This window comes from Solanum dulcamara, chromosome 2 (assembly GCF_947179165.1).
Source record: "Solanum dulcamara chromosome 2, daSolDulc1.2, whole genome shotgun sequence".
Taxonomy (NCBI): Eukaryota; Viridiplantae; Streptophyta; class Magnoliopsida; order Solanales; family Solanaceae; genus Solanum; species Solanum dulcamara.
The window spans coordinates 23,226,153-23,238,683 of NC_077238.1; the positions used below are offsets into that span (position 1 = coordinate 23,226,153).

At 37.4% G+C, this 12,531-nt stretch overlaps 1 protein-coding gene across 2 annotated transcripts; it reads right to left on the reverse strand.

The window, feature by feature from the left end:
- Positions 1 to 323: 323 nt before the first annotated feature.
- On the reverse strand, positions 324 to 3,020 carry LOC129875890 (lysine histidine transporter-like 2). 2 transcript variants are annotated; one of them, XM_055951123.1, is made up of 6 exons: positions 2,685 to 3,020; positions 1,410 to 2,199; positions 1,215 to 1,320; positions 1,011 to 1,102; positions 833 to 901; positions 324 to 624 (listed from the first exon to the last, which is right to left on the reverse strand). In XM_055951123.1, exons 1-6 carry the CDS (start codon positions 2,867 to 2,869, stop codon positions 526 to 528), a joined length of 1,341 nt encoding a protein of 446 aa, XP_055807098.1. In that variant the 5' UTR covers positions 2,870 to 3,020; the 3' UTR covers positions 324 to 525. The 2 variants fall into 2 exon arrangements, 1 of the variants encoding a protein (XP_055807098.1); XR_008763229.1 differs by lacking the exon at positions 324 to 624 and having other exon boundaries at positions 1,234 to 1,320.
- Between the last annotated feature and the right edge of the window lie 9,511 nt (positions 3,021 to 12,531).

Here is a 12,531-nt window from a genome sequence, read left to right on the forward strand (position 1 = left end):
AGTGTTATTGTATTACTTGATTTCGGATATCATATTTACTCCATTATAATATTTGTTGTCGTTGTTACTCTCTTGCTATTGCTATTTAGTGTGGATATTATTCTAGGTTGAATTATTATTTTCCCAACATATGTAACCTGATTAATAAAGAATAACACACCTAGTATCGATTAGATTACTCTTTGAAATAATGATTTGGCTAAAAAAAATTAGAATTAATTTGTTTGAAAACAAGATTTCCAAAAGCAGTTTTTAAATTAAAATCTTTCGACAATTACGACACAAACATTTGAATATTTTAAAGAACAGTTGAATAATCAAAATATCACAATTCAAACTTCAACAAATATTCATACTTAAAATAGACTTTGAAAAGTTCTTATAAAACTGAAAATATGTAATCTCTGCCTTACAATAAACAGGCAGGACATAGCAGCATAAACATTAAAATTAATTAAAAACAAATGTTTTTTTTTCTATCAATTCTAAATCTAAAAATTCTAGAAAATCAGATTGGCTTATGCATCATTGGTAAAAGTGATAACTCTTGGCAGATTTAATGATGCTCCACATTCCACCAATAGGAGATAAAAGAGTCAAAAGTACACCCACTATGATGCACACCTGCAATATATGAAAAATAATAATTAGATAGGTAAAAATAAGTAGGGATAAAATATATCTATGATGTGAAAATACACATTATTTAATGATTATTAGATAATAAATGTTATACAAAAATCAATTGTTATGTCTAAGTTTAAATTGATTAGCTTAATATAAACATCAAAGTTTTTATGTTTAAACTCTACACAAGTTTTGGTAAACTTACCCAGTTGATAGTCCATGACAAGCCAAACCTTTTGGGCTTTTTGAGAATAAGCCAGATGATACATGGAAGCTGTAGACAGAAAGTAAAAGACATATATATAGGTTAATCTTAAAAGATATTTGTCATGTGAGTAACAAATATATAATTTTCTGATATAAAATGAAGTACATATACTTACATAGTATGAGGTTGGTGCCAGAGCAAAGCCTCCAAAGAATCCCATTAAACCACCAAAGAATGGAAAGGTCATGCCCACAAACAATGTAAATGCTACAATAATACAAGACCATATCAAGAATATATCATAAAATTACATTGAAAAGAGTATACATATACATAGTTGAATGAATTAGATTTTAGGAAGGAAAAAGCTAGCTTTTACCAACAAAAACCATACGCACAAATAAGCGAAGGATAAATGAAGGTTTATATTTCATTAACTTCACCGCGTATGTCTCTATCATGTCAAACACTGGCATTGCATAAACCTGAAAGTAATACACAAGCATTAACGACAAATAATCATATATAACTGTGGATACGGAGACGGAACTTTGAAAATGATTTATATATATACCTGGTAACTCCCAATGACATGAACAACGACAAAAATATTAGCAGCTGCAACAAGCCAAGTAGGCCTATGTAGTGTGAGCAAGATATTATCATCAACTCCATTACCAAAGACCCAATATCCAATGAAAGCGACAGGCAAATAACATATAGCCACTATAACATAAGCTGTGAACACTCCTTTCCACATTGCTTTCTTTGAAGGATTTTGTGGTGTTGAAGGAATTGTAGCTTGAATTTCAAGAACCACATTATGTCCAGCATAGGAAAATGCTACATTCCCTAATGCACTCAAAAACATAAAAACATTGTCTGAAGTTTTGTCACTTCTTGTACCATAACTAACTAGTTGAGTAGTACTCCCAATGGCGTGTTCCTTTAGTGAGGCAGTCCATGCTATAAAAGAGTAAGTTATGGACAAAACAGCGGCGACAGAAGAGACAGAGGAGAGGGAGTTGAAATTTGGCAAGAGAGATAGGATAAATTCAATAGTAGAGAAGATCATGATGAAATAGGTGAGCTTGATTGGTTTCACATTTGGGAATAGAATTTCTTGGAATTTTTTCAAAGATTTGCCACCAGTGACCATGTAGATAATGCAAGTGCTCACCTCTACTATAATTTGTTGTGGCACAACAATCCATAGCCCAAGTTTTTCACCAAACGCGTATTGACCTAGCTCATGGTACCTATCGAATCTCTTACCTGGTATCATTTCATGCATCTCAACCATTTGCCAGATTGTGTAAAATGTTATAATCCATGACAGTAACATTACTGTTACACCAGGTCCCCTGCATATATAAACATAACAATTTCAAAATACCAATCACAAATGCTCATGTATAACAAATTGTTGATAATTTGGGTATGTTCACTCACCACAAATTTATTCATCATTATGTCAAAAGTAACTCAAAATATATGTTTATTTTATTTTATTCAGATTATTGTTAATTTCCTATGTTTGCATTGTAGAAACGTGCAGACAAGATTTTCTCTGATTACTAAATAAACAAAAACAAAAATTAATTAATAATTAAAGATGGTAGGTAGAACGTTAATGGTTTAAAAATCATGATTAATAATATTTTTAAATACAATTCTGGACTATCTTATATTAAATTCCTTTACCAAAAAAGGAGAGAAATAAAATCATGCAACTAAGATGAGATCGAGCATTTTTTCGTACCCTCAAATGCAAATAAAGAATAACTATGGGTATAAAATATAACATTAGAATAAAAAAAATAAAAAAGAAATAGAGAATTGTAATTACCATCCCATCTGAGAGATGGCATAAGGGAGACAGAGAACACCGGCACCGACCATGGCTGTAACATTATGCATGGTTGAGTACCACCACTTGGCATTCCGGTCCGACGTTATCGGTAGCCATTCGTCTATTGCTTTCTCCTCCTTCGTCCTCACATCATTAACTCCCTTTTCATCAACAGAAGCCATGAAAACAAAATATGTTTATATGTACTGGACACACTAATTATTATAAGAATAAAAAGCTTGTGGCAGAAAGTGTAGGAAAAAGAAGAAAGGATTTGCAGTGTTTTGACAAGTGAAAACGAGAGAAGAAAAATTTGAGAATATTTTGTGTAATACGCCAACATCTCTTATTTATATAGGTCATTACCCCATCTCTAAATCCTAAATTCAGCAGATAACGGAATTCCTGTTATATACGGATTGCATAACTACTCATTTTTTACTTATATCCATTATTTATTTATATTTATATTAAAAAACGAAAGTAGATACCAAATTATATTAACCTGATTAGTAATAAAAATAATTTAATATTATAGATATCTACAAATGATAGTTATATCATTACGAAATTATAGATCAGATTTTACTAAATGCTTGACTAGTCTCGTTTGGGATAAGATAACTACTCTAAAGAAAGTTCTGAATATGTATGTTTTCTAACGTTATTAGGATTCTAAATAATTTTGAATTTATTGTTATCCGATTAAGTTAATGAAAAAAACCGATCAAATATATTGGGGTAAAGCAAGCAAAAAAGACATATATGGAGGCACTTCTCAGATGATGTGATCATTTTCACATCTACCAGCAACTTCTCACTTACACTGATTACCAAAACTCTTAAACTGTATGAAGCTATTTCAGGACAACTTATCAATAAAGATAAGAGTCAAACCATGATGCCACTGAATACTCCCTCTGGTGTGGTGGATAGGGTCAGCATGATCACAGGATACAAATGCACTCATGGCCCAATCACTTACCTAGGCTGCCCCCTATATATAGGAAGACAAAGGATCATATACTTCTCTAGTATGGTTTCTAAGGTTCTAAGCAGGATTAGGGGATGGCAGACTAAAATGTTAAGCTATGGAGGTAGAGTCACCTTGGTGAAATCAGTGCTGCAATCCATTCCTATACCCCTGCTGTCAGCTATCAGTCCTACCAAGACCACCATGAATCAGATCAGAAGACTAATTGCTGACTTCTTTTGGGGATGGGATACTGAAAGAAGAAAATATCACTGGGCCTCTTGGGATACTCTCAGTTATCCTTATGAGGAGGGTGGTATAGGTGTTAAAAAATTAGAGGATGTGTGCTTATCCTTCCAATACAAACAGTGGTGGACTTTCAGATCAAAGAAGACACTATGGGGGGAATTCCTTAAAGCAAAATACTGCCAAAGGGCTCATCCAGTCATTAAAAAGTGGAACACAGGACAGTCCCTAATGTGGAAGCATATGATGAGCAACAAAAAGGATATAGAACCTCATATACAGTGGTGGATTAAGTCTGGAACAAGCAGCTTTTGGTGGGATGATTGGCTAGGGGTAGGTCCCTTAGCTTACCACAATGAAAGTCTCCCCAGATTGAATAACTCTACTGTATCAGAATTCATGGAAAATGGAGGATGGAATGAAGAGAAAGTAAGAAAACATGCACCCCCTCAGCTGGTGCACAGAATTCTCAGCACTCCCATCAGCTACATTCCAAATATGCAGGATCAAGCTTACTGGAAGCCTAACTCTCATGGTAACTTCACTTGTTCATCAGCCTGGGAGTTGGTAAGGAAGAAAAAGACAAGATCAACCACTCACAACAACATATGGCACAATAGTATTCCTTTCAAGGCCTCCTTTCTGCTTTGGAGAGCTTTCAGACTTAAGCTCCCCACAAATGATAGAATAGTAGCCTTTGGACAGAATCCTGCTGCATGCTCCTGTTGTTATAGAGCAGGTCTTGATGATATAGAGCATATCTTTGTATCAGGTTACTTTGCACAACATATATGGAGGCACTTCTCAGGGTACTGGGGTCTGCAACACAGCAACACTCCTCTAAAAAACCTATTGATGAGGTGGTGGCTAACCAAAACTAACAATGAGCTACATAAGTTAGTAATGCAGGCCACCCCCATTTTTGTGTGTTGGAATCTATGGAAGAATAGATGTGCATGCAAGTATGGAGGCAAGAAGTCTAATGCTAATAGAGTAATATTCTCTATATCCAAAGATCTGTACATGCTTATCTCCACTGTGTATCCATATATTGATTTGCCAAGTAATTGGGCAGATTTGGTTACCATGGTTGAAAAAAGCCAACATGAAGTGAGAATAACCAAAGTATGCTGGACTAAACCACAGCCTACAATGATCAAGCTCAACACAGATGGGAGTGCCCTTAACAATCCAGGGAAGATAGGGGCAGGGGGCATTCTAAGGGACCATAATGGAATGTTAATATATGCTTTTGCATCCCCACTAGGCTGTGGTTCTAATAACCAAGCTGAAGTGCAGGCAGCAATTATTGGTATTCAGTGGTGCCTACAACATGGATACAGCAGGGTAGCCCTGGAAGTTGATTCTGAACTTCTAATCAAGTGGCTCAAACAAGAGACTAAACCTCCATGGAACATTGTTGCTTATACTACTGAACTGCAGGTATTGGTTAGCAAACTGGAGACTTTCCAGTTCAGGCATATCTTTAGGGAAGCTAATTACACTGCAGATTCACTCTCAAAGGAAAGCCACATGAAAAGCTATACACAACACTACTACAGCTTTCAGCAGCTTCCAAGAGAAACCAAGGGACACTACAAAATGGACAAAGCTGGCATGGCTAGCTTCAGGAGAACCAAGATGAAGAAGATCAATCAACCACATTGAAGGAACTTCTTCATACCTTGAAATATTTACTGTTTTTAATAATGATAATCAGGTCCATTGAAAAAGGGAGAGTCTCCCTAATTTACTGCTTTAATAGGATAATCTCCTTACCAATAGATTTAGGATTTAGAGTACCTCTCTCCTCCTTTCTTTTCCACTTGCATATGCAGGTAGTTGCAGGTCTGGAAAATTTCAAGGTGAGCAGCAGCATGTGGATCCTTGGAGAAACAAACTTAGCCCCATGGTGCAGCAGTAGCAGGATGAAACAAACTACAAGTGGAAGTTTGCCTAATCCAACTGCTGCAACTCATCTTTGGAAGGCTGTTAGAGGATGCAATACCACAGGATCATGCATAAGGAGCCCTTTGTACTGCAACTTCAGCCTGCATCTTACCTTCCTCAGCAACAACATCCGGCAGCAACAAAGTCACAAAACTGCAACTTTCAGGGAACACATACAAGACAATAGTAGTAGCTATTATAACCTGCAGAATTACTTGCCTTTGTGTTTTTCTGTTTGTTGGTGCAGGGTGATTTGTACCAAGTGGACATGTCCAAACACCTCCAAACTTTGCAGGATTGCATCTTATACTAATTTGGACAAGCTCAACAAGTTTCAGCTCAAAAGGATAATTGGAGACGTTAGGCGAGTGACCCTGAAAAAATCAGCAGTCTTAAGCCTAAAGAGAGAGAAACTTGGTAATTGGAAGCTCCAGCCTGGGAGTCAAACCTTCAAAATTTGCAGGGATAAAGAAAAGGCCATATATGCAAACATCATGAAGTTTCAGGTCAAACGGATAATTGGAGACGTTAGTCGAGCGACTTGGAAAAAGTTAATAGTTTCCAAAGCTCTTACTGAGGTCCCCTCCTGTTTGTTAGTTTGTGCAAGCCTTGTTTTGTTTGTTTTTGGTTGTTGTATTATTTCAGGTTCCTGGAGTGATGTATCAACATTCATTAACCACAAATACATAGAGAAAAGCACCAACACAAATTCCAACCACCCTGCAGCACTTAATCTTCAGCAGGATAGCATGTGCAGGGTGAGGTGCAGCTTGTGGACTTATCCAAAGGCCCCCAAACTTTGCAGGATTGCAGATCATATTATTTTGACAAGGCTCAAGAAATTTCAGCCCAAACGGACAATTGGAAGCTTTAGGCGAGCGACATTGAAAATTTCAGCTGTCTTAAGCCTAAAGAGAAAGCATTTTGCTTTTTGGAACTTCCAACTTGGGCAAAAAGCCTTCAAAATTTGCAGGGATAAAGAAAAGACCACACATGCAAACATCATGAAGTTTCAGGTCAAAAGGATAATTGGAGACGTTAGTCGAGCGACTTGGAAAAAGATAAGAGTCTCCAAAGATCTTATTGAGCCCCCTTCCTTTTTGCTAGTTTGTGCAAGCCTTGTTTTGTTTGTTTTTGGTTGTTGTATTATTTCAGGTTCCTGGAGTGATGTATCAACATCCTTTAACAACAAATACATAGAGAAAAGCACAAATACAACTTCCAACCACCCTGCAACATCTAAGCCTCAGCAGGGCAGCATGAGCAGGGTGAGATACAGCATGTGGACCTGTCCAAATGGCTCCAATCTTTGCAGGGTTTCAGAACATAATATATTGACAAGGCCCAAGAAGTTTCAGCCGAAACGGACAATTGGAGGCGTTAGGCGAGCGACATTGAAAATTTCAGCTGCCTTAAGCCTAAAGAGAGGTCCTTTTTTCCAACTTGGGCAAAAAATCTCCAAAACTTGCAGAACTAAAGAAAGGGATGGTTGGATATATCTCAAGAAGTTTCAACTCAATCGGATAATTGGAAACGTTAGTCGAGCGTCGTTGAAAATTCTGACAGAATTCAAAGCACTCCTGGAAGAACTTTCTTTTTTGCTAGCTGGTGCAAATTCTTTGTTGCTTTTGGTTGTTTGTTGTATTGTTGCAGGTTGCTGGATTGATTCATCAACATATAATCCCACCAACTTATTCCCCATTTCACATACTGAACTGAGGAGACAACAACCTGGCAGCTTGGGAATTCCCCAACACACCAACACTACTCTCATGCCAAATTCCATGATGCAGCACCTGCAACACTGGATCCTTCCAAAGTGCAAGCCACCTTCAGTCAAACTTTTAAGCCAGGGATGCATCACCAGCATTGTGATTCAGTCCTTCTTCTTCCACAACAACAGTCCCAGCAGCAGCATTAAACAACTTCAACAACTTCACTCCCATACTTGTGTGGCTTTTTGGTTAATTGTTTTGCTAGCTGCTGCAAATTCTTCTTGGCTTTTGGTTGTTTGTTGTATTGTTGCAGGTTGCTGGATTGATTCATTAACATGCACTGGCAACAACTACATAGAAGACATCACAGATACAACCATCAAATCAAATAGAATATCCAAGACCACTGCACAAGGACCATCCTACTGGCTGTTTGGCTATTTCCTACCTAGGATTAGAGTAGTCTCTTTCTCCTTCCTTCCTTTCCTTCTACTTTTTGAATGTGCAGGAATTTGTACACATGCAACATATCAATCCACAGTTGAAGGGCCAGCCATGTGTGCTGCATACTACAGCAGTGTCAAGATGGAACAATCCACCATTTGGAGCTTGCAGCTTGTGGAACTCCCCAATGGAACCAGAACTTACATCAAAGGGATGGTGCTAGAGTGTCAGCAACTTAGCTTGGAACAACATGAAGAGTATACAGCACAGCAGCAGCATTATGTAGTAGCCTATTGCTTGCAGACTTCTTTGGTTGCGTGGTTTGTTGGTTTTGTTTGGCTGTGCAGGTACTCTAAGAAGTTGAACCACTTCCAAACAAAGACCAACAAACAGCCTAATTACAATGGCAACAACAAGGAGCTACACACAAACCTGCACCAGCCCTTTCACTTCCCACAAGTGCTTCCCCTTTTGTTGGTTGTTAATGCAGGTTCACAGAACCCATTGCACACCTACTACAACTTCAAAGTTGAGAATGCTTGGCTTCTCAGGGAACCTGCAACCATCACCACCCACCTTCTGTACCCCCCATATGCAGCACAGCAGCAGCAGTATGCAGCATATGCAACACACAATGAGCATCTACAAGTCACTAGTACCTGGTACAGCAGCATCCAGATGTGTTTGCTTGTGTACTGTTCTGGTTTTGGATGCCTGTGCAGGTACCCCAAGGACTTGATCACCATTCAAAAGAGGAATCTACTACTGATCCTAAACTGCAACAACAAGCATAGTATCAATGAAGCTAGAGAGGCAGCAAGGAGCTGGTCACAGGAAGGCAACAACCATGTTAGGAATATGCATCAGCTTTCATTCCAGGCCAAGTTTTCTTATGAAATACCTGCAGCAACATTTCAGCAGCACAAGAATTTTAAAGCTCTTTGCCTTTGGTCTTTGGAAGCAACAAGGAGCTGCATACAGATGCACTCCTCACATTCATCCGGATGGCAGACCCTCTCTGAAACTGCTATAGGGGCTGCAGCACACACACAACCTTGGCTAATTCAGGCTCTCAATTTCCTCCACAACAACTCCAAAGCTGTTGGATACTATAGCTCCATATATTTCCTCTCATTTCAGCCCCCATAGCTGATAATCATGATTCTGATGCAATGGCATATTTCACCTGGATTTACTTGGTACGACAAGACTAAAATGAGCAAAGATGAAAAGAATTTTCCCATCCCATGCGAAATAGAAGTTTCGTATACTTGTTCTTCTTCAATGCAGCTATGTCTGGTACGTAGCATAGTTGGAATAGGACTAGTGTAGGTTACTTTTCTTTTTTCTCATGGAAGGGGAGAGTCTCCCTCATTTATGCTTTCATAGTTGAATTGTACCGGGAGGAGTCCTCTCACAGGTTTACTGCTTTCTAGTTATAGTTAGTCTCTTTTTTGTATCGGGGATGAGTTAGCCGACCTTAATAGGTTAGCCGACTTATGAACCACCATAGGATCGGAGGTAAGGTTTATGTCCCCCTCCTTGTATTTTTATTTTTGATTATTTATGTTAAGGCTTGGGGGTGTTGCTTAACCCCTGACTGTGCACGAGAGGGAGCCTTGTGTAGGGTCTGTTCCCGTAAAAAAAAAAAAAATATATATATATATATATATATACCCCCATTGATATTAATTTTCTAGTTGTGCACTGATCGATGAATTGTGACAAGTTCTACTAATATATATACAACATTGACTTCTCAATATTTACATTTTTTTAGTAGTTTTCTTTCCTTTTTCTTTTCTTCTGGTGAAACGACAAGGAAAAAAAGATTAACAAGTGTTAATTATTGTTCCTATTTTTATGTTAACTAGTTAAGTGTATGTATCATGTTTATTAAAAAAAAAGTACATTAAAAATTATTTTGTATACACTATATTATTAGATATAAAAAGAATAAAATATTGTTTGTGCATTATATTATTGAGTATAAAAATTTTAAAGAAATAACGTAAAAAAATTTAAGATAAAAAGTGTACTTAAAGTTAAAGAGGAGCATGTTAACTCACTATCACAATAATAATTAAGGAGCAAAATTAATAGTGAACAAATTTTATTTATATTTACATGCAGGGGCGGAGCCACATAGTGGCTAGCGGGTTCATTTGAACCCCCTTGGCAAAAAATTATACTATTTATACATGGTTAAAATAATTTTTTATGTATAAATAGTAGATTTCGAACCCCCTTCAAGTACTTCGTGTGTCTACTTCTTCATATTTTAAATCCCCTTATTAAAAATTCTGGCTCCGCCACTATTTACACGTTGATGAGAGAAAACCTTAAAACTCTTGCCATATATTAATTCTCTTAATTATGATATATTTTAGAACTCAATAACAACGCCAACTTAACCTTCAAAAGCTTTCAAATCAAAGAAAGCTATTTGCACGATAATTCCAAAATTCAATTGATCTTTGAATCAAATGTTCATAATTTTATCATATCAAATTTCTTGTGATTAATATTTTATCACAACATTAAAATCAAGAATCAAAAAAAAAAGACTTGACCCTTAATTGTAAAACTTATCTGTAGTCATGCATCGTCAATTGTAACGATCTGAACTGTAGTTAACTAAGAGCGGATGAAATCTTAAGGGAAGTAAGTCAATTGGGCCCCACAATCCCGTAAGAGAGGAATATCCCCGCCATAGCAGCAGTGCTCCAGCGGAGATCCTGCCGTCAGAGCGGGAGATCGTGGAACAAAACTTAAGTCGCAATTTTTTTATTTCTCCACTTCTTTCAAAGGGTAAGTTAGACACGAGGGTTACTTCAAAAACCCTCCAAAAGGCTGCACCTAACTTGGAAAGAGAAGGAAAAGGAATCTTAGCACTAGAAGGTTCCAAACCAGCGAATTTCAAGCCTATCTTGCCCGTCAGACATCTGGAACCAAGCTAAGGATGGGATCTACGTTAATTCTCCACAGCAGCTTGGAGCCCAGGTAGGCTAGGATTTCTTTATCTGAGTATTTAAATCCATACCTGTTGCATAGTATAAAGGGATTTGATGAGAGGTTTCATACTTAGGCTCTCTGATGCGGGTTATGGGCAGAATTATGGCTCTCCGATCCAAGGAAAGGAAGGCTGTCTAATGAATTTGAGATAAGTGGCAGCTTGTCTTCCGTATTGTGTTATGTGTGTTCATAACTGCCTATATTGGTAGGAAAATGGGAAGATTGAAATAAACCTTAGGAATCAGCAAGTTAACATAGTTGTGTGCAAAGAACCTATGTATTCGTATATGTACTGATCATATCTGCTTATTGTAACTGTAATTGTGGATTTTTTGGTGGTTTTTGGAATCGGGTGTCATGTTTCGATATATTTTTAGATCGGGTGTCACATTCAGATACATTATTAGATAGGATGTCATGTTCCAACATATAATTGAATTAGGTCTCATGTTCTGACATATATATGGTTGAGTATGTGCCCATGAGAGGTACAAGCGTGTGTGGATAGTTCCATGAGATAACCCGATGATATCTGTCATTCTGTGGAATAGAGAGTGTGTAATTATGTAAGATCTCTAGAAAGAACCCCGTCGATTATATGGTTGTTACTAGTTGAGGATTGAGAGTCAGCATAGAGTTATTCGTGGGTAGGGCTAATGAGCCTTGTGAAGTCATGTTGTGATATTGGTGTTATTCTAGACCTTCGGACTTAAGAGTAAAGGTTGCTTGTTAGCGGGGAGTTAATTACGTCAGGCTTGAATCAGGTGGTAGTGGTCATGGTGTTGGGTAAGTGAGGAATAGAACTAGCTAGGGAGTGTGATTATAGGGTGACTAGTTTATATCTGGTAAGGTAAATAGGTTAAGGTTAGCTGACTGGCTTGAAATAAGTGTATTCTTAAGGACCTTGTTGGCCCACAACTATAAGACCCCAATTTGAAAAGTCAAAAAAAGAGGATCACAACATGAAATTTTTGAGAAACTGCAATTTTGGGCACCAGGTGATGACTATGGAAGGCTATCGGCTATGGTGAGAACCACTATTACAATCCAAGCCTAAGGCCTAGATGTGACCTGACGAATGAGAAACCCAAAAGTACCTCAAACAAGCCTCTTAACATTCTTTTAGCCTTTCATAGGTAATGACAATAAATAAACAAGCGGAAATTATAATAGTAAATCATTCAACTTACATATGTCTAATAATACCTCTAACTTTTAGATTTAACGGGGCTAAGAGAAAGAAATGTCATAGTAAGTGTCTAAAGATCTCAAATATCACAAGCTAGAAAGATAAAGAAGTATTGTTTCCGAAACATGAGAACTCACCAAAAGTAGACTTCAAACGAAATCTCAACTAGCCATATGGAGGAGAACGAGGAAGAGCACCGGTCCCTACATGGTGATATCATGTAGGCAAAAGAGTATGCGTTAGTACTTTGAATGTACTAAGTATGTAGGCATGTATTACAAAGTAAAACATTTAGGACATTTATAAGGTAAA